At 42.9% G+C, this 26,134-nt stretch overlaps 1 protein-coding gene across 6 annotated transcripts in view; it reads left to right on the forward strand.

The window, feature by feature from the left end:
- The window catches only part of LOC101160146 (teneurin-3), a 175,029-nt gene extending 149,942 nt beyond the window's left edge, over window positions 1-25,087 (forward strand). For 4 of the 6 annotated variants that reach the window (XM_023959511.1, XM_023959510.1, XM_023959513.1 and 1 more), the window contains 11 exons: window positions 1,829-2,078; window positions 3,463-3,483; window positions 8,279-8,511; window positions 10,808-10,962; window positions 14,537-15,420; window positions 16,073-16,248; window positions 16,618-16,853; window positions 18,763-19,062; window positions 20,484-22,095; window positions 22,825-22,955; window positions 23,443-25,087. In XM_023959511.1, coding sequence (XP_023815279.1) covers window positions 1,829-2,078; window positions 3,463-3,483; window positions 8,279-8,511; window positions 10,808-10,962; window positions 14,537-15,420; window positions 16,073-16,248; window positions 16,618-16,853; window positions 18,763-19,062; window positions 20,484-22,095; window positions 22,825-22,955; window positions 23,443-24,195 — 4,751 coding nt within the window. In that variant the 3' untranslated portion in view covers window positions 24,196-25,087. The remainder of the gene's footprint in view (window positions 1-1,828; window positions 2,079-3,462; window positions 3,484-8,278; window positions 8,512-10,807; window positions 10,963-14,536; window positions 15,421-16,072; window positions 16,249-16,617; window positions 16,854-18,762; window positions 19,063-20,483; window positions 22,096-22,824; window positions 22,956-23,442) is intronic. The other 2 variants (XM_023959512.1, XM_011473139.3) reach the window with 1 other exon arrangement.
- The last annotated feature ends 1,047 nt before the right edge of the window (window positions 25,088-26,134 follow it).

Raw genomic sequence — 26,134 nt, forward strand, 5'->3', positions numbered from 1 at the left:
AGCTTTGGTTGTTCCAGATTCTCTCTTTTTAAAGTTTGTTTCCATGTGAAAAGGTTAAACATTACACATCAGTTAATTTTTCAATAAATATTGAGTTTGGCCCGAAACTTTACTTCACTGATTAATTTTGGCCCACTGTGAATTTGCATTTGACACCCCTGCTGTAGAGAGTGTAAATAGATGGATGTCGGGAAGCAGGGGCGGGCTTACTCCGCACCAATGATCCAGCCGACAACTCAGAGAGGAATTTCTGATAAACTCCTGCCGTTCTACTACATTCTTAAAAAAACGACACAGGTTTTTTTGATTTTGCCTAAAAGTTTTGCATAATCATATCAAAAAACCCACTGGGAAGGCTTTGAAAATAGATCAAAAGATGATCAAAGTTGGATTTTAATCAAACAGTGAGTTTGGAGAGTGCTGAAATCCGCAATCCTGTCACTGATTAAACTGATTAATCAGTCACTGATTAAACTGAAAAGAAAGAAAAACAGAAAATCGAATCGGATAAACAGGAGGGTAACATACATCAAACAACAGAGAAGCCCAGATAAGCAAGTTCAAACCCAAAGAGAGAAAACAAAACCTGCTTCTGTTTGGAGGTGAGCAGCAGCACTCTACATGAACTGTGCATGTGAACGTGCACTATGTTCAAGTGTGTCACACAGACATGACAAAGACAGAGATGCACATCACTGATCTCCATGAACTGTGATGGATGCAGCCATGGAAAGGAACGGTTGGGTTTTTTGAACATCTGCATGTCAGATTGACAAACGCTCTTCTTCCTGCTTCTCATCGCTTTGAATCCCTCATCTTCTCAGGGATCCTCTTTGTGGCAGCGGCGTCCCCTTGTCACCTGGCTGAACATTTCAATCTGGCTGTTTGTTTCTTCGGCGAGCCGCTCGCTCAGATGGCAGCTCAATTAGAGTCCCAAGGTCACACATTTCCAGGCGTCGCACACATAGCGTCGCCGCTGGCCAATTTGTCTTTGTTAGAGGCTGCTGTGCCATGCTGTCCGATACTAAACAGAGATTGGTCCGACTGTCCTGACAAGGAGCTCCACAGCCTGCAGCTTCATTTGAATTCGCCCTTGGATCAGTTAAATCAATGAAAGGAACTAATCAGGTTCGGGGACAGCCGCATGCTTGGTTTAGCCAGCACTGCAGCGGCATTATGTGGCCAGTCAGTGGTGTCATACACCCACTAATTAGGACAGAGGCAGGGTAATTCACACAAGTTGCTGCGTGTGAATAATTGAGTGCTCCCAGAATGCACTTCTTTCCTTTGATGTGCTTTTGCACCCTTTGAAGAGAGTCCCACTATATCCATGCCCCTTAAGAAAGCCAGTTATATCTGCTCCCTGTTCAAATATTAATCTGTTGTGACTCACAACATTCCCTGGATCTTCTTAACTGCATGGACCTTTATTTAGGAGGCTTCCACACGTCTGCGTTTATGTCAACCACCTCTCATGTCTCAGGGAGACGTGCTCACTGTCAGGTTAGCAGTGTGACAAAAAGAATCCTTCAGCTTGGTGGAGGCTTCAGGATGTCGAGCCACGGCTCCGCTTGGGCTCCAGCTGCCGGGTCCTCTCTGTTTAAACATCGTACCTACATCTGTGTTAGTGAGGATAACACAGACACCCCCGATCCCAGCTCATGTCTGCTTCGTTTATCTGATGCTCGAGAACAATGTACTCCCAGCTTTACATTTGGAAAAATGATGTGGGGGCAGAGCTCTGTCTGCACCGACAGACTCCAGGCTCACCTCACGGTTTGGTGGCTGCCTGTGAACAGCAGTCATGTGTGGATGTTTGCTCTCTCAGGCATCCTCTACAAAGGCAGTGGGGAGAACCAGTTCATCTCCCTGCAGCCCGCCGTGATTTCCACCGTGATGGGGAACGGACGGCGCAGGAGCATCTCTTGCCCCAGCTGTAACGGACAGGCTCAGGGGAACAAGCTCCTGGCCCCCGTGGCTCTGGCCTGGGGCATTGATGGAAGCCTCTATGTCGGCGACTTCAACTTCATCCGCCGCATCTACCCCTCTGGAAACGTGACCAGCATCATGGAGCTCCGGTAAGAACATTTTGTTTTCAGGTAAGACAAAGTTTTGAACAACTTGATATTGAGTATAAAACAAAAAATCACATCTTACATTTGTACTGTTTTCTCCAACCAGAAAAAAAAGGAAGAAAGACATGGTACTCTCATCCTGCCTCTATAGGAGGGCAGCTTTATGGTGCTGATGGTTTACCTGTTCTGGTGATTAGCCCCAAAGCACAGATGTCTGTGATCCAGGCATTTAAGTGTGCAATGGACAGCCAAGTCGGGAGATCCCTCAGTGAGGCCTTAGTGCTTTAATGATGGAAGACCCAAACAACATGACTGTTTTCTGTCTGGAGTCCTCCATAACAGCACGCCACCAAATAAAGTTAGCCTGGAGCCAATTCAGGCTTTGGCTGCCAAAGTTGGAGCCGTGGGCATTGAAACTGTTGGCACCTTTAATGTGACAGTTTTGCTGTTTTTAGCTGTGTGGACTCTGACCTGAACTGGAAGTACATTCTGAGCAGAAAAAGAATCCCGCTTCTTTATTTTTGCTGAGATGGAGACGGGAAATGGAAGAGCAGGCTGACACTCGTCTCGCCTCCTCATATAAATTTGAAATCTTTCCCCGATCCATCTCCAGAGTGGTGAAAGACATCCTGCCTCTGGCGTGTAATTGGGATGATTTGCGCCTTCGTACCATGTTGGCTTCAGTCTGTGGTGACTCTGAATCTGCTGCCTGCTGGCTGACTTCAGTGTGGCAGATGTTGATTAAATGTGCGTTAGACCCTCATCTTCCATGAACATTGAAACAGCGACGGAGGTCGCTGCAGTGTTTGGAGTTGTTTTGTGAGATAATATCCAGATTAGAAGTCTGAATGTTCAGCAAAAATCTGGTCCAGACTCCTCTGTCACAGCTTAACATCAGTTTTTGTTTTTCTTCAAAATTATAATGCAGGGGTTTGTATGACCTGCTGCTGAAAAGGGATTTCTGGCTTCATGTCCTCAAACTTTGCAGTCTCAGTACTCTGTGGTCCTCAAGGGAAACAGCCTGATCGAGACTTCAGAGTGAAGTTGGAGGGCTGCATTAGAACAGGATGGATGAGCTCAGGAGGACATGTTTCCTGGTGGGCGGTGTCAGTGCTGCTCCTGCGCTCTCACATTTTTCCAGACTACGTTTCCTCAGCACAGTCTGAGAGCAAACAGAGTCTGTCACTCTTTAGTCACTCCACAGATTTCACCTCCAATGTCAGAGGTCTTTATCACAACAGCAGATCCAGAAATGACTTTATTTGTCCATACAGATCAAATGGGGCCCTGAATGTGAGAAATGAGAAATGTTTTGTCCTGACATGTTTCATCTTCTGTGTCTTCCTTTTCTCCTCTTTCTTCCTGCTTCCTTTGCCTGCTGTGGTAGAAATAAAGATTTTAGACACAGGTAAGTGTGCCATCAGGGCAAAATTCATTATCTGTTCATTTTTGAGTAGCTTTTCATTTGATCAACTCCAAAGACCCTCCTGAAAGCGCAGCCCTGGTGAAGGTGCTCTATGTTCATGATCATAAAGACAGATATCGCCTAGACTGGATGGTTAGCATCACAGCCTCAGATGCTGACAGGCTTAGTTAAACTCAGGGATGAGGCAACTTTTGTAGGAGTTTATATGTTTCGTGCTGCGGCTTTAGACCTGCTCAGTTTCAAAGTCTTTGCTGCATGAAACAACAAACATGACAACAGCTAAAGTCTCCTCCAGCAGTCTGCTGCTTCTCAGAGACTTCCACAGATCTAGAACTTTGGAAAACAGCGTCACAACTTTAATTCTGCAAAGAAACGACAGAACAGAACCGAATCTACAAAAAGATCAAAAGCCGTTTTTTAATTTGTAAAAGTCAAAGAGGAAAAAAATGAAACTGTGCTAAACTCAATATGTGCAACAGCAGGAAGTCACTGAGCGTGCTCAGAGGCGTGCGGGGTGCTGCAGGGACGTGGTGACTGTCTGAGGACGCCATGCATTAATGATGCACACAAAAACTTTTTCTGCACATAAACTGGTCATTATAGAGGGAGATTGTGAGGCAAAAATGTTTGCATCTCATACATTTTTCAAAGCGAACTCTGTTCTGCGTGTCAAACTGTCTGCGAGAACGGCTGAGAGGAATGTGCACGTCGACTTTGAGCCAGGCAGATGTAGCCATGCCAGGAAACGTGCACGCCGGGTCTGAGGCACGCACGTTCAACACACACTTTTTCTATATAAGTAGAACAAACTATGTGTGTGTGTGTGTGTGTGTGTGTGCGTGTGTGTGTGTGTGTGTGTGTGTGTGTGTGTGTGCAGAGCTTCTGGTCTGCAAACCTCTTCAAATAAATGTTGGAAATAAAGCCTAAGTCGCCCTACGGCCCGAACGGACAAACCTGTATGGGGGCCCACAGGTGACCCGCTCCAAATATCTAGATCATAGACCGCTTGGTGAGCCCCTACAGAGAAAATATTCATGCACATTATTTTCTGTAACGCTCTAAGTAAGGGGGAAGTAGGTGAGGTGCAGGCCCGTCAAACAGATTGTTTATTTTTCAACCCCCCAAATCCTGCACAAGGAACCTGCTAGTGCTGTCCGTGTGATAAGTTTGTGCTCCTTGTGAGCAGTCTGTGTTAAAAATGAGGAAATTAGAGCAGTTTCCCATCCTGGCCCTCGGGGAACACTGTTCTGCATGTTTTCCATGTTGCCCTGCTGATGCACACCTGATTCAGCTCATCATCAGGCTCTGCAGAAGTCTGACAATGACAATAGCTGTGTTTCCATTACAAACATGCGCAAAACGTTAGCAAAATTCTACAAATGTCGAGTAAACACAACTTTGCAAATACACAGTTTTCTTTTATATGGAGCAACGTCACAACAATGGTCAAAGAACACTTGAAAAAGTCCCAAAAAAAAGTGAACGGATAGTTCAAAAAGAGTGTGGGAATCCTGAAAAAGCTCCATAAACAGTAGAAATAGACAAAAATAGGAAAGGGCCCTTCATTCAAAAATTATTAGTTGTATAAAAACCAATCAGTAAAAAAAATCAAAATAAAAGTGACGATGCTGCCAAATATCTGCTGATGTTTGCTTAGGTTGTTCACCAGAGTACAGACAGTTTTGAAGGGTTTGACGCTTCTGCCATTTAATGTTTATGAGCAAAAGACAGCATCATGTTTCAAAAGCCACTGAAGGGAGCAAAAGCAAAAAGCGAACAGAAATCCTCTGAAGGTACGGAGCATTTTGAAATGGATGAAAACGCTGAAAGCGACTGAAAATGTGATATGCTAAAAGCTGTGTACAGAAGAATCAGAGTGGGGAAAAGGTCAGTGATTGTCAGCGTTTGCACAACTACCAAAGTGTGTAAGGATTCAGAACAAAGAATTGGTGGTAAGGTAAGGTCTGAGGTACAGAAGAGTTTTGAAGGGCAAAATCTAAAGAGTCTGTCTGAAAAGGGAAGAGAAGTCATCGACAGAGCAGCGACAGAGCTGCTGAGGATGCCATGGAAAAACACTCCTTCACCAGATCTACTGCAGTTTCAGCAGCTTTCACAAATATTTGCCAATTCTAAACATTTATATTCAAGACAAAAACAAAGCATCTTCTGCCTGAGGCCTTTTCATCAAGCTCTACTTTGGATGAGCTTTGTGGGTATTTTTTATCTGAGTTGGTTTATGGTCTTTGCGCAGAATTTGCAAAAGTATATATTTTGGATAAACATAGAGCCAAACAAAAAAAACACAATTATCAATGCCTATTGAAGGAAACTGAAAGAGTGTTACTTTTGTTAACTTTTGTAACTTTTGTTACTTTTGACCTTAACGTCTCCTATAGGTTTTTTTTTACATTTTCACTGTAAAACCGTCACTTTTTAGTCTTTTCTTGTTTCCGTCTCTTCACTTAAACTCCATTACCAGGCAGCCACCAATCGGTCTGCAATTCAGCTATTTTTACTTTTTCTGTTTGTTGAAACACACACTATTAGACATTAAATGATGTCTTAATAATATGAATGTTTGCATTCCCTGATCTTTTTCTATCTATACGTGTGTCATCCTCACTAGATCTGTTCACCAGTCTTTTCTTCGACATTTAAAAAAAAGCAGAGCCTAAAAAGATGGCATTAATTGTCACTTTGCTAACATAAACCCGTCATTTCTGTCATTTGCACAGGATTCTCCCCACAGGAGACTGAAAACTAATGAAATAGTCTGGCACACGAGCTGTCATTAGTGGAAACCCGCTGCGGTTCAATCCTGTTAAATCCAGTTTGACTTCCATCTTTTCAACATTTCTTTTCTACATTTTTGTCCTTGGAGGCTCCGGTATTTTTCCCGGCGCAGAATCTCCCTAAAAATGTCCCTCTGTGGCAATTCTACAAGCACACGACAAACAGAAGTTTCTAATAAGGTTTACATTGTAGGGAGCAGTTTAGCACCAGCAATAAACTTTCCACTAATTAGTGCTTTTGTGAAGATAACACTCTAATGATATCCCAAAAACACAGAGCAGCTGTTGGAATGTTCTCCCTGTAATGCAGGCTGCAGCAGTTTTACCATCCCATAATACTGGTTTGTTTGTTTTTAATCACAAAGCTTTCTAAGTAAAAAAATGACAAAAAAAATTGAGACAGCAGCACAGCAGGAAGAAATGCTGCAGTGTTGGTTTGCATCTGATGGAGAGGATCACAGAATTAGAATCAAAGACTTGGTCTAAACAAACAGATCCAAGTTTTTATAAATCTGTTTTCAGATAAATAATGAGGTGAAAGTCTGGACCCGACCTGCGAGAGGTTCTGACAAAAGAGATTTTTTCCTTCATTTATTCATTTATTTTTGTTCCTTTCACTAAAATAGTTGAATGCCAAATATGTTCACATGATGTTTGTACATTATTGAACATGTTCATGATTGGAAAGGAGCAGAAGTGGAGAATACAATTCTCGGCCCTCTTTTAAACATCTCATAGTTTCTACATTTCTCCCACCATCACCTGTGGTCAGATTTCACCATATACAGTTCAGGTAAACACATATTTTAGTAAACACGTTCCCTTCCTTTAGCACTTACATTCCAAACATTCCATTCAACAGTCACGTTTGTACAATCTGACTTGTTTTGTTTTATACATCTGTTTAAGTTGAATCAGATTTGAAAGGGCCTTAGGAGGAAACATGGAAAAAGTCCTTCTGACTGCAGACGGTCGACTGTCATCACTGCAGCTGAGGATGGTTTGATGGGTTTTCATGCATTTGCTTCTTTATAAATTAGGAGGTTTCATGCTGTGCCCATAAAGCTCCTGGTTTGCCTCAGAAACAGTCTGCTCCTGTCTTATTTGTGTTGATGTTTTCTGAGGCAGGATGATGTAAAATCTCCCACAGATTTCCAGAAAACTAAAAATAGATCTGATCTGTTATAAGGGTCAGGGGTGATATTTTTATCCCCGTAACAGCACAGAGGGCAGGAGATGCTGATCCTTGTGGTATTGATTGTTGGCATTGCGTTGAGCTGCTGGCAGATGTTTGTGTTTGGCTTTTGTTGCCCACACATCCATCTGAGAGCAGGAGCAGCTCCGCTGCCTCTGCTTCATCCAGCTCTGGTCCTCAAAGCAGGCCTGGCTCACCGGGCAGACGGCCTTTCGTGCTCTCCGTGCTGCAGAGCTTCTGAACTCAGATGCTGCTCTTTGGAACCAGCACAAAACATCAGTGAGGGAAGCAGCAGTACCTGCTACTCTGCTGGGGGGCGCCCTAACTCCATGCCCCTCCCTCTGTAAAAAAAAAAACCCCAAAGGTTCATAATGTCTCTTTATATCGCATGAGTATGAGAGGAATGTCTGATTTTTTTTATTTTTTGTTTTATGTTTCACATTGTTCCTGTTTGTCATTTTTGTTATTGTTGCCTTTTTTTTCTATATTCCTTTTATCTAAATGTATTTTTCTTTATTTAAGCTGCAGCAATAGTGAAAGAAAAATTATGATTATTATTTTTTTCATAAATCTGCCCTCACTTGCCTGTCTTTTATTTAAAACACTAAAACAACATCTTTAATTTTTCTAATAATCTAACATCTTTAATCTGTTTCAAATGTTTATTATCACATTTGTTTGCTATTTTCCATCTGAAGTGTCAGTTGTACGGAGGGGACAGCCCAGAAAACATTTTTATCAGAAAGAAAACAGAACACGTTGTTTACCAGACAAACTGTCATTAATGCAGCAACAATCCGGCGCACCGGTACTACCTGACGGTTGATCCGGTCAGCGGGCAGCTCTACGTCTCCGACACAAACTCCCGGCGGATCTACCGGCCAAGGACTCTGAGCGGCACCAAGGAGCTGCAGGCGAACGCGGAGGTGGTGGCCGGAACCGGAGAACACTGTCTGCCCTTTGATGAGAACCACTGCGGGGATGGAGGCAAAGCTCCGGAGGCCTCCCTGACCGGACCCAAAGGTAGCACCTCCTCCTGATGAAGATGTGCTGTATGGCTGAGGTTCATGCAGCAGCAGCTGCTGATAGTTTAAGCTCATGTGTGCTTTAGGCAGCAGATGGTAGTGAGGACAGTCACATTTTCAGGAGAATTCTGGGAAATTACATCTTTTTCCCCTCTGAAAAGATTTACTGAGTTTTTTTTGGAGAGAAATTTATTTTTAAAAACTCCAAAAACAATCCAAGAATGACAGTCACCAAGAACAAACATTTCATCTTTAAAGTCAAATGATAAGAACAGAGAAGGTAAGGGTTAATGGCAGACAGAGTGTGCATCATCAGACATTAACGCACGTCTGAATTAAGCATTCTGATAATGCACAGTTCCAAGGCCATTAACCCTTACATACCATGTTCATTTACAAAAGAAATAAATATTCCAACCGTTTTTAGAGCTTTATTCTTGTTGTTTTTTTGGTTTGGGTTGCTTTTTTACACAAAAAGCAGACTATTTGTTACGCTCCGACCTCGACTGCAGCTGCCAGGGAAAGTGACATCCATGCTGGTCGTCATGATGAGTTAAATAAAGGGATCAGTTCAGAGAGGAAATTCAACTCTTACCGCTTGTTTCTGTCCAGAATTGAGTTTTCACCCCGTCCATGGTATAAAAATAACCATAACATCCAGAACATGCTAACAAGTCAACTCAACTCTTTCAATCACTTTAAATCACAAAAACTCAGTGAATTCTTCATCTTCTGTCTCCTTTGAACTGAGACTGAGTGGCGCTTCTTCGTCTTCTTTTTCTTTTGTGTTGCCATCAGTAGAAGATACCTACAGTGCCCTCTAGCGCCTCTTACTATTCATTTATTTTTTAAATCCCATACAAGTTGCTCCTGAGTATTAGTTCATATCCATATTAATAATATCCATATTAGTTCATGATGCAAAAACCCTGACTTATACTCCCAAAAATACTGAACTGTTGAAAGTCTAATTCTTCATGCCAGTGGCTCCTTACAGCAGTCCTTTAAAACACTAATTCAAGGGACTTTTTCACCAATGCCTCTGAAATCAAAGCGAGGATGAATTCTGCTCCGAGCGCCACCTGCTGCATCCGCTCAGCTTCTGTGGCCACAGCCAAAGCAAACTGAGGAAGGATGTCATGATGGAGGGGGAGGCTGCTGAAGGAACAGCAGATGGCTCCTTCTCCCTCTTCTCGGACATTTGCTGAACTCTGCTCAAATGTGACACATTTCATCGGTCTGAGAATCTCGGGCTGACAGATCACCGCCTCCTCAGGATTCATCTCCAGCTCCCCAGGCTCGTCAATGTTTTAGCAGAAAGCAATCTTGTGCAGACCTCACCACAGGTCAAACCAAACCACTAACCTTCCATAGAAGCTTTTAAAGGCTTCATTGAAGAAAGGAAATCTCTGAGGGCAGGAGTAAAGTTATAGCACATTCAGAATATTTGAATTCCCTTCAAACTGCAGAGTTTCCTGAGATCTGCAGCACGCCGTCTCTGAACCGAAGCCCCCTCCCTCTGTAAAAAAAAAAAACGCCTGTTCCGCGGCTGCATTCCCAAAGGTGCTGATCTCTATTAAGCAGCCTGGAGACACAAAGAGGGATATTGGAGCTGGCATGATGAGCCCAACCCCCCCCCTTCATGTCACCCTTTTATACAATAAAAATGTATTTTAGCAAGTTGATTTCCGGTCAAAGGAATAAATATAAATGACATAAACACAATAATTGACCAGATAATGTTTCTCTGTGGAGAGTGCCTTTTCTGTGGAAAACTTCTCAAGTGGAAAAGTGTGGACACCTTCTGTTTGATGAACATTTTCTCGTGAATAAAGTCATTGTATCTCATTTAAAAGTTACCTGTTGACTACCGTGTCTCATATGGGCTGCAAAGGTTAAAACAAGCAAAAATTAGACCAATATATTTAGTGATTTTCAGAATTTATGCAGAATTTTTCAGAGGCAGAACTCACTGACACCGCCCCACCTCCACAGGTCATTTAGACGAGGGGGGGGGGCTACCAGACAAGGCAAGTGCAACTGTCTGAATACAGCCTTTCCCACTCCTGCCTGAGAAATTATTTAATATCAGAAAAGCAGCCCTTGAATTATTGATAGATGTGCTTTTTGCAGTGACCTGAAAAATGGGAAGGCGAGCTTGACACATGTAGCCGTCGTGTTCGGTCCACCGAGTGGTGCCAGCAGAGATGCAGCTTATCAGCCGTGCTCTCGTCTTACCCCGAACACCTGTTTTTTGCCTCTTTTCTCCTCTCCCCCTCACCTGTCTTCAACAGGCATCGCTGTGGACAAGAACGGGTTGCTTTATTTCGTGGATGGCACCACCATCAGAAAGGTGGACGGCAACGGCATCATCTCCACTTTCCTGGGCTCCAACGACCTGACCTCAGCTCGTCCGCTCACCTGTGACAACAGCATGGACATCAACCAGGTGACCCAGACCCACAAGCTGTCAGCTCGTCAGAGCGCCACCTCATGCCCCCGACCCAAAAGTCTATCTGTGTTCCTTCACTCTAACAGCCCCAGATGCTGCAATGACGGAACCAGCCGTTCTTAGAGAGGATTTCGAGCTAAATCCTCCTGGTGGAACTTCTTCCATAGTCTCACATGTTCACTCTGGAAGGTTCCTCCCTGTGTCCATGTAACCTGTGTTTTTATGTACGTTTCATAAATGTTCTGCTGGGAGCTTGATAATGACACATGTGATATAAAGCTTTACTCCTCAAGCGCAGTTCAGGCTCACATCATTCATGACAGCTGAGGGATGATAGAAACGTCTTCATGAATGCTTCTTTGAAACTCTTGAAAGCAGATTTTCCCACAGAAAGAAGCTTGAACTCTTAGACAGCTAACGCAGAACCAACTGAGGAGATCATTTTCTCCCACAGAAAGAAGAAAATGTTGGGGGGGGGGCAGACTTGAAACGCGGGAACTTTTTTTCTGGTCCCAGCTGATGATATGAAGGGAAGATTAATTTCTCAACTTGGAAGTGGGAAGCTGTGCTCTGCAGCAAGACGTGCCTTTGCAGAAGTGGCTGATTTCAAACTGACTTTAAATAGGATTAGATTCAATTAGGTTTGCCCCACATGATGTAAATGTGCCATTAAAATAAATGCAGTGATTTTAGAGTGAGTGCTGCACTACCCAGTACTATTATAGATACTTGCACTAACACAAAGGTGCCCTTCCTTCTACATTTCTTTCATTCCTTGCTTTTTTGAGTTTTCTATAGGGACTGTAGAATCTAGGAGTCTGTCCAAAAAGCCTGTCATGATAAGGGTCCTTGCTGAGTGAAATGACCCAGAGGAACCAGCTGTCCCCTTCAAAAGGACGTTTGAATTCAGCAAATGAAAAAGGATATAAGGCCTCCTTCAGCAGCTCCTTTAGACATGCAGACTAGCTAGTAAAATGTTGTAATGTTGTAAACATTTCTGATTTACTTTTCTTATTCTCTTGGGTGCTGCAACGCGTATCGTGAGTTGTCCATGTTTTGTATGACGCAGCTGTAAGTGTGCTGTTTGTAGTCCACCTTCAAACGTGTAGTGTAATATGAAAAGATGTCACATCGGCAGCATCGTTTTTCGATTGGACTGCCACTAATGCGGAGATCTCCTTCCCTCTGAGTCTCTGACTCCTGCTTTGACCTGAGACGTCTCCCAACACCGTCTTGGAAAAGAGGGAAAGGAGATAGGAGGGAACTTTTCTGGGGATGTGGAGAGATAAGACATCTTACATTTTTGTGACATCTGTGATGGATGACTGGAGATCCGCAAATGTTTCATGTAAGAACTGCAATCGCAGACTGAAAGAGCCCCAGCAGTCAGGGAAGAATAACCTCAAAGCTTCACAGACTAAAAGTAAAAGTTGTCTTTGTTACCTGGGTGTTCAGAAGACAGAAACACGTCTTCAGTGATAACGTCAAAGGGATTCTTCCCTGTAAACAGGGGAGAAACAAAGAGTTTGTGTGGGCTGTGAGCAGGAGGGAACATGCAGACAAATCACTGGGCTCCTCACCGAGCGCGTGCTGTGGCACAGACCCGGTTCTGGGGATGCTGTTCCAGCTGGCGGCGCCCTTTAAGGCTGTTTGCTCTATTATTAACCACCAATCTGAGGGGCTGAATATCGTCCGGTTTTAATGACACCGCTGTTGCATCTGAAGACAGTGTGCTTCTGCAAATGAACCTCTGCTCCCTGACATGCTGAAGGCAGCCGGCTCTGAAGTCAGCTTGTTATTTTACAGGATGTGATTAATTCTACCATAACCTCCAGCAAGTGAGACGTAAACTTCATTTGCTGCTCATCACTGCTAGCTCAACACCAGCTCCAGCATCTCAAATGGAGCAGGAAGGTGACAAATGTTTCCTAATGTTCCTGTGGAAACTATGTTTAAAAGCTGATGTCAGAAAGCGTTCAGAGCAGAGGGCGTTCGCTGCTGGGGAGTGGGGCGTGGTCTACCTCCTGTCAGTCAGACTGTGGCCCCTCCCTGAATGCAGCCTGCTGGTCATCAGTTCACCCTTTTAATCGCCTACACAAAAAAGTGTGTCGGTCCAAACAAGCTGCTATCTGCTCCTCCTGAACGATGAGAGTTCTATCAGGAAGTCTTATGGAATTTATCTGGAAGTTCTGTTTTTAGAGCGTTGTTTAATTATACGAGTTTTATTTAACGACAGGAACTTGCTGTTACATGCTCATGTTGGCATGTTCGTACTCTGTCTTATGTCTCCACACCTGAAGTCCTAATGTCTGCTCCTACAGGACTGTTGCTTGCGATGGCCTACGTTCTTCAAATGTTTTCCACTGATCACCTTTGAAATGTTTAAGAAATGCACTGATCACCTTTTAGATCACAAATCGATCAAGGGTTTTAGTTTTAGTTTTTTGTTTTAGTTAGAATAGTTATTATTGGAGGGAAGATTTCCCCTCCTATCATTTTTCTGCAGACTAAAAACTATTTTTGAATAAAGACAGAGTGTGTAGTTTAGGATTTTAGACCTTCTGCTTTTACACAGATAAGATAAAGTTGTTGTACATTCTGATAAATCTCAACCTTAATTTTTCATGTCTTCCTCTCTTCTCAGATTTTAGAAATCAGAGAAAAATCCTTTCCTTTAAAAAAAACAGGGGTTCTTGGGTTTCTAAAGGAGTAGATGAAGGGATGACTCTTCATCAAAGAGAGCACTTTAGTTTCCACCACTTCATCTCCCTCAGTCTTGAGCTTTCCTTTGCAGAAGGAGAAGTTAGGACAGAGCCAACAATCAAGAGAAAAACTATGGCTTCAGTTCCGTTTACTGCTGTAGGTTTATAACAAAAGCTTCTTCAGGGCGTTTGACAGAGAGAGCAATAAAATCCCATTAAGAGTGGACCAGATCCACACTCCTTGCTTTATTGCAACTTCAACACACTAGAATCTAAAATATGTTAGAAGACACTGAAACCTGTTGGAGTTTTTCAGAAGGTAATGCTTTAGTGGGACAGTGGGAGGGGCGGCCTCCATGTCCGGGTGTCAGCTGACACCAGTGGTTTGATATGCGGTTAGAACCACACAGCAGGAGTCATTGCACAAGTTTCCTCCCAAAGATGTTTCATAATCCACTCAAAAAGATGATTGATTTTCCTGTTGGGTGACCGGCAGCTGCTTTTGATACAACTCTTGTTCAATTTTCCCTCAGACATTCAACCTTCAACAGCAACTGTGTGTGTGCATGCATTCGTGTGTGTATGTGTGCGTGTGGTGGGGGGTGCAGGGTTTGTACCCCTCACTGGCTCAGCCTTCATTCTCGCTGCAGCATTTGTCATTTAGTCCGTACAGACTGATGGTTCTGGGATTCTTCCATGAGCGTTTGGCAGAAGAACACTTTATTCCTTCCAAACACTTTACCAAGAAATAATGTGAAAGAGTTTAATGACACAACACATAATTACAAAATAATAACTAATTCACAAAAGGAACCTTGTGCAGTCCTTGGCATTTCCTGCCCTTAATGAGTATATTTCTGGTTGTCCAGGTGATTTTGGAGTGGCCCACAGATCTGGCAGTCAGCCCCATGGACAACTCCCTCTACGTTCTGGACAACAATGTCGTCCTGCGCATCACAGAAAACGGCCAAGTGAGCATTGCAGCTGGCAGACCTGTCCACTGTCCACTGGCTGGGCTGGACCGAGGAGCAGCCGGGGGTCAAAGAGCACACCTAACCCCGCTGGAATCTGCTGTCGCCATCGCTTTATCTTACCATGGAGGCATTTACATAGCAGAGACGGATGAAAGAAAGATGAGCCGCATCCGCAAGGTTTCTATGGATGGGGAGATAACACATTTGGCCGGGGCCCCCTCTGACTGTGACTGCAAGAACGATGCCAACTGTGACTGTTACCAAGCAGGGGACGGCTATGCCAAAGATGCAAGGCTCAATGCTCCATCTTCTTTGGTGGCGGCTCCAGATGGAACGCTCTATGTGGCAGACTTGGGAAACATTCGCATCCGGGCGATCTCCAGAAATGGGCCAACTTTGACTTCCACAGCCAGTGCATATGAGGTGGCCTCCCCGGATGCACAGGAGCTGTACATGTTTGACATTAACGGCACCCACCAACACACTGCCAGTTTACTGACGGGCGACCTGAAATACACTTTCAGCTACAGCACCGAGAATGACATCACAGCTGTCACTGACAGCAACGGGAACACACTCAGGATCCGAAGAGATGCTAGCCGCATGCCTGTGCGCATCGTGACGCCGGACAACCAGGTGATCTGGCTGACCATGGGCACCACCGGTGGACTGAAGACCCTCACAGCGCAGGGTCAGGAGCTTGTGCTTCTCACGTACCATGGCAACAGTGGGCTGCTGGCTACAAAGACATCAGAGATTGGCTGGACAACTTTCTACGAGTAAGTAAACCTATCCTGGCATCATTTGCCAATAAATGCGTGAGGTAGAGCTCTTCACCTTTGCCCTTCAATACTTTAATAAATGAAGATACAGCTCACAGCGCAAACAGTTAGACAACCAAAGTTCTCATCAGTGCTGCTTCTGCTCTTCTTGATTGAAGCGTAAGAATTGTACTTACCGACAAACTGCTCCAGGCGGCACATTTAATGGAAAGTCAATTATAAAACAAGTCTTGCTTGTTGAGAAGGTTACATTCCTCTTTTCTCTTTTTTTGTTGTCGTGTAAACTATGACACATTTTGCTGTCTAGCAAATATTTAGTACATTAGCTGTCAACTGTGATAACTATGATAATAATTATCCAAATAGTTGTGTTTACTGAAAATCTGTGACACTTTTACATGTAATGTAATAGCTGATGAGCAGCAGGACCCACATTAAGTATTTGGTTCTCGCCTCAGCCTTTTTGACAGATATCCCTCCACTTATGCTGAAAAATGGAACACGTCCAGTGAAGAAAGTGTGACATTTTAATTACAAGAAGGCCTGTGGTCTCGCTTCAGTGTAAAAGAGCTGATAACTGGATGCATTGTGGCACTGAGAGCCTCTCACATATCAGTTTTTGTCATTTGTTGTTCTTTTTGTCAAACAGCTATGACAGCGAGGGTCGGCTAATGAATGTGACGTTTCCCACTGGAATGGTGAATAACTTGTACGCAGACATGTACAGCGCCTTGACGGTGGAGATTGAAAGCTCCCTGACAGAGGAGGAAATGAGCATCACAACCAACACCTCCAGTATCCGAGCCTTCTACAGCATGGCTCAGGGTAAGCATCGCTGCTCATCCTCACAGCTGGTGCGGTTGTTATTTGTCTTTGTTTCAGGGGTCGGCGGGCCAATGTTGAGTAAGCCTAAGTCGTGTATCATTACGAATCAGGCGGGCTGACAGACCACAGCGTAAATGATGACGCCCAGGGACTCAGGCCTGGCCTGTCAGAGTCAGCAGGCACCTCAACCTTGTTACCAAGACCTTTCTGCCCTCGCCACAGCGAGACGCTCCAATTCTAATTTGGATTCTGCTTTTCCAATTTAAAAAATGTCTGCTTTGAAAAACTCAAGATTTGAACACACACCAGCTGGAATTTGAGCATTGCACCAGAAAAGCTGTACATTTATTTTGGATTTACTTCCAACAGACCAGTGTAGAAGCAGCTTTCAAGTGGGCTTTGATAATTCTCTGAGGATTACCTACGCCAACGGGATGGACACCCACTACCAGACGGAGCCCCACATCCTGGCAGGCGCTGCCAACCCCACTGTCGCCAGGCGCAACATGAGCCTGCCAGGGGAGAGCGGGCAAAATCTGGTGGAGTGGCGCTTCCGTAAGGAACAAGCCAGAGGGAAAGTTAGCGTGTTTGGACGCAAACTGAGGGTATGTCCTCTAAATCTCTTTCTGCCATGGGCAACACGTATGCACCATACATACAGCACACATGCAAATGAAGCACACATGCAGTAGCCATGTAGCACACCTGAAACGGACATGTTAATAATCTCATATTCGTAATAATAATTTTTTTCTAATCACAATGATCATAAGTTGTATGCTCAGAAATTTAATTAAATAAAAGAAAATATGAATACATGAATGAATGTTCACACTTAGACTTTAAAAATGTTGCTGAGCTCAATGATGCATCAAAACTATGGACTTTATTACAACATCCATGAACCTAAGATTCACTCGGGGGTAAAAAAAAATAATCCATCTGTTACTTTTTCCACAATCAAATTATTTAAGTGGAATGCTGAAGGACAAAATGTAAAAAAAATAATATTGAAACTGGATCACAATCTTACAAACCTTTGACAAATCACCAAACCCTCCAGTCTGAAGAAAACAAAACAGAGAATCACCAAAAACCAAGAAGACCAAAAATATCTGCTGTTTGACGAACCTGGACTGTTTTCACCTCTGATCACATCAAAAGAACATCTGTAGAAAAACTAAAAAAAAAAAAAAAACAGATAAATTATGCTTCAGTCGGTAGAACCTTGGTTTATTTCTGCCTATTTGTTTACAGAATAATTTTTACAGCCAGCCTGACTGATATGTGGTATGGCGGTAAACGCTAAAGAATAAGGGTGACAAAATCACATGTTATGTTTTGACTAAGTCAAAACTGCCCTACAAATATCAAAGTTGTAGACTTCTTGGTGAGCCTGTAGGGCATAAATGTTCAAGCACATTTTTTTCTACTGGCATGCTGCGGGCTACAAGTTGTAGCGAACGCTTAACACAAAAGTAAGTAAGGGTGAAGTAGGTGGGACGTAGGCATGTGTCACAGATTTTTCACTTTTTTAATTCCCTGAAATCCTGTGTACTGCTCAGAAAGCTGATAAGCGCTGTTCAGGTAAAAGATGTCTGGCTGATAGAAATGAGCAACGTAGACAACTAGAGCTAAGTTTGTATGTACATCCTACAGGCATCCTATGAGCACTAAGGTCTCACGCTCACCCTCTGCGTGCAGCATTTGTGCGTGTTCAGGAAGAGCCGTACTCACACCTTACTAATGACTGGAGAGTGGCATAAAGACACCATACGACAGTAACACTCGTTTGTCAGAAGTGTGTGTAACTTACAATATCCTTACAAAAATGTCCAGATACACTTAACACACGCATGATAATGGTACACTCCATTTTCATGATGAACCTTGAGGTGGCCACACGAGCCTGAAGTGAACTGCAAAAAAGACCTGCAGTCTCTTTAAGATGCAGTCCCCATGACCCTCCATGGGGTCATCCCAAACATACCAAACAACCCGCATCACCAGTATGGTAATGCACCTGTACGGGTGCATTAGCTGTATGCAGATGCAGCCTTTTTTTATTCTCCACCATAATTAAAAGTTTTAAATATTCCTTCACTCCTGCCTGTCAATTTAAATTTATGACATTTTAAAAAGTCGTCAATATTCCTGAATTATTCCAGAATTGAAACTGAACTCACCTCGTCTTCCTCCTCCGTTCCAGGCTGATACGATTTATGATTTATGGAGCTTCATGAACTTAACTTGAAAGGTTGCTTTTGCTCATAACATTTTTTGTCAAACTTGATTTAGGAGCTTTTGATTGTAGTGCACCTGAACAATTGCCAGAGTGTCCCTCAGTTTAATGAGCACAAAGGGGAAATTCATCTCATAAAATATACGCCATGCATATAATTTGGAAGAAATGTTCAGATGAACTGTTACACCAAAGCTAAGACTGCCCTGCTGAAAAAGCCCTCCCCCACGTTCAGCATGCTGCCTTCATAACAGAGGAAATGTCTCCTGCAGGTCAACGGAAGAAACATTCTTTCTGTGGATTACGATCGCAGCCTGAGGACCGAGAAGATTTATGACGACCACAGGAAGTTCCTCTTAAAAATTATCTATGACACCACTGGCCATCCGGTCCTCTGGCTGCCCAGCAGCAAGCTGCTGCTGCCAGTAAATGTGAGCCGCACAAGCAGCGGGCAGATCAGTGCCCTGCAGAGGGGCCCCACCACTGAGAGGCTCGAGTACGACAGCCAGGGTCGCATGGTCTCCAGAGTCTTTGCTGATGGGAAGATTTGGAGTTACACATACCTGGAGCAGGTGAGAAAGTAGCACAAACAAGTTTGGTGTTAGACACCACCTCTCAGACATGATGCTCTGATAGAATGTGAGACATTTCTGTGGCCCTTTTCCAAACTGAGACCGAGCTTTATTGGGACCATTTCTGCACTTTTGTAGCACGTCTTTCCCTTAGTTCCTGAAATTCACACTACATTAATTTATGTACTTATTTTGTTCAGACTTACTAAATACATGAACAAAGGAAGTTTCTTTCTGGTGCTGTGAATAGAAATCTGCAAAGCCACCGAAGGAAAGCGAAGGAGGCCCAGTGCTTATCATCCCCTTCAGCACTACAAACTCTAGATCCTGGTGGAATAGAAGAGCTGAAGTCTGTATTTTCCCAAATCCTCCAAGTAGATCAGGTTTATTAAAAAGATTAAAAAATATACATTGTTTGATAAAAAAAAAAAAAGCTATTTGTATAATGGATTGGAAAGGAAATGTTTGGTCGATAACAAATGTTCACATCATTACTTTGTAATGTACCCTTGGTTTCAGTGACAGAGGTCAAAGGTTTCCTGTAGGTCTTTAGCAGGTTTACACTGTAGCTGCTGTTCTGCTCCATTCTTCCATGCAAATGGAGGATAGAAGAGCTTCTTGATGACAGACTAACAGGTCTGTGAGGGACAGAACTCTTGCTTGTGTCTAGAAGCTAAATTATTATTTTCTGCACCATTATACAAATAAATTCTTTAAATATCACACAATGTTCTTTTATGGATCTTTTTTTCATTATTTCTGTCACAGTGTTTCAAAGATAAGAAACTCAGTTTTTTAAGTGGGAGAACTTGCAGAATTAACTGTTGGAAATATAATTAAGTCTATTGCACAGCCTGATAATTTCCTACTAAATACAAAAGAACAATTTAAGAATTTGTAAAATGCTCTTTGATCATAAACAGACATCACATCCTTTTGCTTTTTTGCTGCTATATAAAGAAGGAAGAAGCAGCCTCTGATGTATCTATCACACTCCATCTCCTCCTCCCCAATGCTCCTCAGTGTTTTTTTTAAACAGTTCATGGATGTTTAGCAACAAAAACATGGGGGGACTTTCTCTTGTTTGCCCCAGAGAGGTAATGTCAGCGCTCACAAGAAGCACTGTGGGGCCCAGAGAAATGTCCTAGTAGCTGTAGCTAACCAGGCACAATTTTTAACAGAATGTGAACCTGTGTGATTGTCCACGCTTACAACTTCATCTTCTTCAAAGCAATTAAAAAAATATTTACCTTGATGTGATAAATGAGCACATTTCATTGTTGTAAGAAAAATACATTTTAATCTTCATGTTTAGACAAATAGAGTCTTACTGTTAAAGCTACTGTAAAAATGTTTACGATGCCTGCATAACCCACAAGATTCATCCGAACTCTCTGTCTCCTCTGCTTGTGTCTCTCCAGTCCATGGTGCTGCTGCTGCACAGTCAGCGCCAGTACATTTTTGAGTTTGACTCTCTGGATCGCCTTTCAGCCATCACCATGCCAAGCGTGGCCCGATATACGGTGCAGACCATCCGGTCAGTGGGTTACTACAGGAACCTCTATCACCCCCCAGAGAGCAATGCCTCAGTAGCTGTAGACTTCAGCGAAGACGGCCTCCTGCTGAGAATATCGCACTTTGGCATGGGCCGTAGAGTCCTGTACAGGTACCGCCGGCAGAACAAGCTGGCAGAGATCCTGTACGATAGTACCAGGGTCAGCTTCACCTACGATGAGACAGCTGGTGTACTGAAGACAGTCAACCTGCAGAATGAGGGTTTCATCTGCTCCATTCGTTATCGCCAAGTGGGCCCCCTGGTGGACAGGCAGATTTTCCGCTTCAGTGAAGATGGCATGGTGAATGCACGGTTTGATTACACGTACGACAGCAGTCTGCGTGTCACGAGTATGCAAGGTGTCATCAACGAAACTCCACTTCCCATTGACCTGTACCAGTTTGACGACATCTCAGGAAAGATTGAACAGTTTGGAAAGTTTGGTGTCATCTACTATGAGATTAATCAGATCATATCTACGGCAGTCATGACTTACACAAAGCACTTTGATGCACATGGGCGTATCAAGGAGATCCAGTATGAGATTTTTCGTTCACTTATGTATTGGATTACCTTCCAGTATGATGATGTGGGTAGAGTTACCAAGCGAGAGCTCAAGATTGGCCCCTTTGCCAACACCACAAAGTACAGCTATGAGTATGATGTAGACGGCCAGCTCCAGACAGTGTACCTAAATGACAAAGTCATGTGGCGCTACACATATGACCTTAACGGGAACTTGCACCTGCTGAATGCAGGAAACAGTGCCAGGCTTCTACCTCTGCGGTACGACCTGAGAGACCGCATCACACGCCTTGGTGACATCCAGTACAGAATGGATGAAGATGGATTCCTCCGTCAAAGAGGAGCTGAAATCTTTGAGTACAATTCCAAGGGACTTTTAGTGCGAGTCTACAGCAAAAGTAGCGGTTGGACAATTCAGTATCGCTACGATGGACTGGGCCGCAGAGTATCTACCAAAACCAGCCTGGGTCAGCATCTGCAGTACTTTTATGCAGATCTGAGCTACCCATCAAGGATAACTCACGTATACAATCACTCCAGCTCAGAGATCACATCATTCTACTATGACCTCCAAGGTCACTTGTTTGCAATGGAGATTAGCAGTGGAGAAGAGTTCTACATTGCTTGTGATAACACTGGCACACCTCTGGCTATCTTTACCAGCAATGGCCTTTTGGTCAAACAGCTGCAGTACACTGCATATGGCGAGATCTACTTTGACTCCAACCCAGACTTTCAGCTCGTGCTTGGCTTTCATGGAGGACTTTATGATCCGCTGACCAAACTGCTGCACTTTGGGGAGCAAGATTATGATATAATGTCTGGCAGATGGACGATTCCTGACATCTCTGTGTGGAAAAGAGTTGGAAAAGAACCAGCACCTTTTAATTTGTACATGTTCAGAAACAACAACCCCATCAGCAAAGTCCATGATGTCAGGGAGTATGTTGCAGGTAAGAACTTCCACCAAGAGACATAACTACAATTTAATCTACAGTTTTTGTGTAAACTAAAGAAATTTCATGGCCGTTTATCTGGTTTTGTAGCTGAAACTTGTAACTCTATGAATAGTTACTGATAAACATAATTTCATTAGGGAAAAAGATAATACATTAAAAGTTGCCCTTAGTGTAAAACTAAAGATTTTTTGTCAGGTATTTTGTTTATTCAACGTTGGTTAACTCCAGCTGTCAAACGAATAGATACATAGTGCCAAAAAAATCTTTACTAGTTTTGTTTGTAAAGCACCAAATCCCAGTTTTCAATAACTATAATAAAACATCAAACTAAGCAAAAATTTTAACTATTTACAGTTGTCTAAACCAGTGTTTTACTACCTTTTTTGAATCAAGGTCCACTTTTTTGTCGACAAAAATCACAAGGAACTCCAGCAACTGAAATAGAATAAAAAGAGAAAGTCTTTAGTATGTGTTAATGTTGCGTCTGAAATTGAATTTGTCCTTCAATCCAGACATTGTTAGAAACCATCTGTTTCGGTTAGAAAGATGACCTGAACCAAACACTGATATCAGAACACTGGATGAAAAACACTGATCTAGCAAATTTGAAATATGCCCAAATTGTTGAAGTCTAAGAATGGACATAATTCTTCAAGTTCAACACTGCTTCTTTTCCTTAACATCTAACAATAAGAAGAAAGTGATCGTGCCTTTTGTTTCCAGATGTGAACAGTTGGCTCGTGACCTTTGGCTTTCATCTTCATAACACCATTCCTGGGTTTCCTGTTCCAAAGTTTGATTTAACTGTGCCGTCCTATGAACTGAAGAAGAGTCAGCTTTGGGATGATCTGCCGGTGAGCAACATAAACACGTCCTACGCACAACACAGCAGGTTCAATGCAGGAAAGAAAAGAAACAGAAACGTCTGCTCCTATCGTTTCTGTGTGTCTGCTGTCATTTTTTGGAAATTCTAAGTATTTCAATAAAAATATGAACTGGAACTGGTTTTGATTGCAAAACAACAATAAAACTGTTTGTATTCTGCCTTGCTTCAGTTCTCAGGTTTAATTTCCTGCTAATCTTATTGTAAATCTTCTTTGACTCCATTAAAAATGAAACGCTCTCTATGTTTGAACTATTTAGTCTTGGGAGTTAACCTAAAAAGTTTATTGAGGGGCAAAAATACTTTGAGCTTTTGAATGTGACTTAAAAACACCTTCATCTTGGATAGGGATCAGAACCTTTCTGAAGGAGGGCAGAGCAGCAGCTAGCTCTAAATGGCCTAGAGAGCCAGGTTCTGCCATGTTCATGCGTTAACGTTTCACTGCACTTTCCCTACAGCCCATCTCTGGGGTGCAGCAGGAAGTAACCAGACAAGCGCATTCCCTCTTGTCATTTGAGCGGCTGCCTGAGGTCCATGTCAGCCGAGGTCGAAGAGGTGAAAAGCCTTGGCTGTGGTTTTCAGCTGCCATGTCGCCCATTGGAAGAGCTGTTATGTTTGCCATCTACAAAGGCAGTGTCCACACTCATGCACTCAATGTGGCCAGTGAGGATTGCATCAAGGTTGCAACCATCCTTAACAACGCCTTCTACCTGGAAGACCTCCACTTCACCATAGACGGTTGGGATACACACTTTTTTGTGAAGCCAGGCCTTCCTGACGCCGACCTGGCAGCGCTGCACCTCACCAGCGGGCACAAGACTTTGGAGAACGGCATCAATGTGACGGTGTCGCAGTCCACCACTGTCATGGACAGTCGGACACGCCGCTTCGCAGATGTAGAGATTCACGCCGGGGCTCTGGCTTTCCACATCCGCTATGGCTCCACTGTGGATGAGGAGAAAACACGGGTAGCTGAGCTGGCACGCCAGTGCGCCCTGGCGGGTGCGTGGGCCCGAGAGCAGCAGCGAGTGCGAGACGGTGAGGAAGGGGTTCGGCCTTGGACAGAAGGTGAAAAGAGGCAGCTGCTGAGCAGTGGGAAAGTCATGGGCTACGATGGCTACTATGTACTTTCCATTGAGCAGTACCCAGAGCTGGCAGACAGCTCCAACAACATTCACTTTCTACGGCAAAGCGAAATCGGAAAAAGGTAACAACAAGAGGTGTTTTTTTCCTCCAAACACAGTTCAGTTTGGTGAAGATGTCAACGTGGACTACGCAGTTGCTTATATGTAAATTGAGTGTTGGTGTGGTTTTTTTGTAAAAAATAATGACAAACAGGAAAAGAAGCAAAGACATAAAGGAAAAAAAGAGGTCTAAAGCAATGCTGTGCATTGAGACCAACAGACAACGAAATAAATGTACAACTACACCAAGCCTTAACACGGCAAATACAGGTCACTTCCTCTGCAGCACAAGCCGTTTGGACCGGGACTCTGAAGAAGAGGAACTGTGGATCTCTGAGGAGCTCGTTTAGGTTTTTTTATGTTTGTCTCCAGAGAGGTTTGCTCAATAGTGGTTTGAGAAGAGAGGAAATGTTTACATTATGCATATCTGCACTTCTATAGAAGTACCAGGCTCATTTGTACCCCTCCTTGAGCAAGCAGTGTTTTCCAGCAATTTGATTTCAGTTTTTCTAATCAGAGACTTCTGATGCTTTTTGAAATATCCTCACCAAACAACCACTATGACCACCAGATTACACACTGTAAACATTAAAACATCTTATGCTCTTTGAGATGCCTTCAAAACAACAAAAAGAATTAAAAAAAGCAGTTGTGTAATTACCCAGTATTGATTGTGGAGAAAAAAAAACCCAAGTATGGTGAAAGTGTGAATGTGGAAGGGTGGGACGTGAAGCAGCACAAATGTTTCTTGGATATCACAGAGACATCACGTTTTGTAAATTATCCAAGAGGTTGATGCTGTTTATTTGCTTTTATTTATTTATTTATTTTTTAAGAACTGAGTAAATTCTGTTCCAGTCATTAACAATCATTTATGATGTGTTTATACATGAATAAAGTCCAACTGGTTTTAAGTTAATGTTGGCTGTGAATAATGGTTTCTCAGGATTATATATATATATATATATATATATATATATATATATATATATATATATATATATATATATATATATATATATATATATATATATATATATATATATATATATATATATATATATATATATATATATATATATATATATATATATATATATATATATATATATATACATATAAATATATATTAACTGATTCCTGATTGAAAATACGTCCTCGGAGCTGCTTGAAGCCAACATTTTCAGTGTAATTAACCTGAAATGTAGACAGTTGAAAAGCTGCCCGTGTTCATACAAACCCAAAGTGATCCAGGTTTGTGTGAAGAGTTTCTCTTCATTAATGCTGCTGGTTTGTGACTGTCCTCACCACTGATGCTGTTGTTCATCAAAGCGCGGCAGCTGGTGGAATGCATAATTCTGAAAATAACCCCTTCATTTTAAAGTGCTGGTCTTTTCATGGCAAACTTCAAACAGCATTTCAAACCAAATGGGAGCTGAATATTCTTTGCTCATAAGTTGCTCTGTTGTTTTTGACCCCTTTTTTCATTTAAGATGCTTTATATTTAAGCGCCACAGCTTTCACACAGAGCCTTAAAGAGAGTCTGTATCAGACACACCCCATCAAAACAAGAAGAAAACGCCTGTATGGAGACATATTATTCAAGTTCTGCTGCCTATTGTTCATTTAAATTAGAATCACGATGAACTTCCACAGACGTCCTGAAGCGTCCATACAGGCCGTCTCATCCTCCTGATGAAAAGGCTTTCAACACAAAAACAGCTTTGCTAAATATGAAGCACATATTGCATTCTCTCAAAAGTCCTCTTATGCTCTCTAGTGGTACAAAGTGAATAGTTCAGAAAGTCATCACAGTGACGCTCTAATTATCACAGCAGCCAACACGGCACTTTCAAACAGGTCCCCAAACTTCTACCAAATCCGGATCTTGTCAGTACTGAGCCAGATGTGTAGCTCAAAACAATCACTTCTCCTGCAGGTCCATTTAAACAGACATCAAATGGAA

This window comes from Oryzias latipes, chromosome 10, assembly GCF_002234675.1.
Source record: "Oryzias latipes chromosome 10, ASM223467v1".
Lineage (NCBI taxonomy): Eukaryota > Metazoa > Chordata > Actinopteri > Beloniformes > Adrianichthyidae > Oryzias > Oryzias latipes.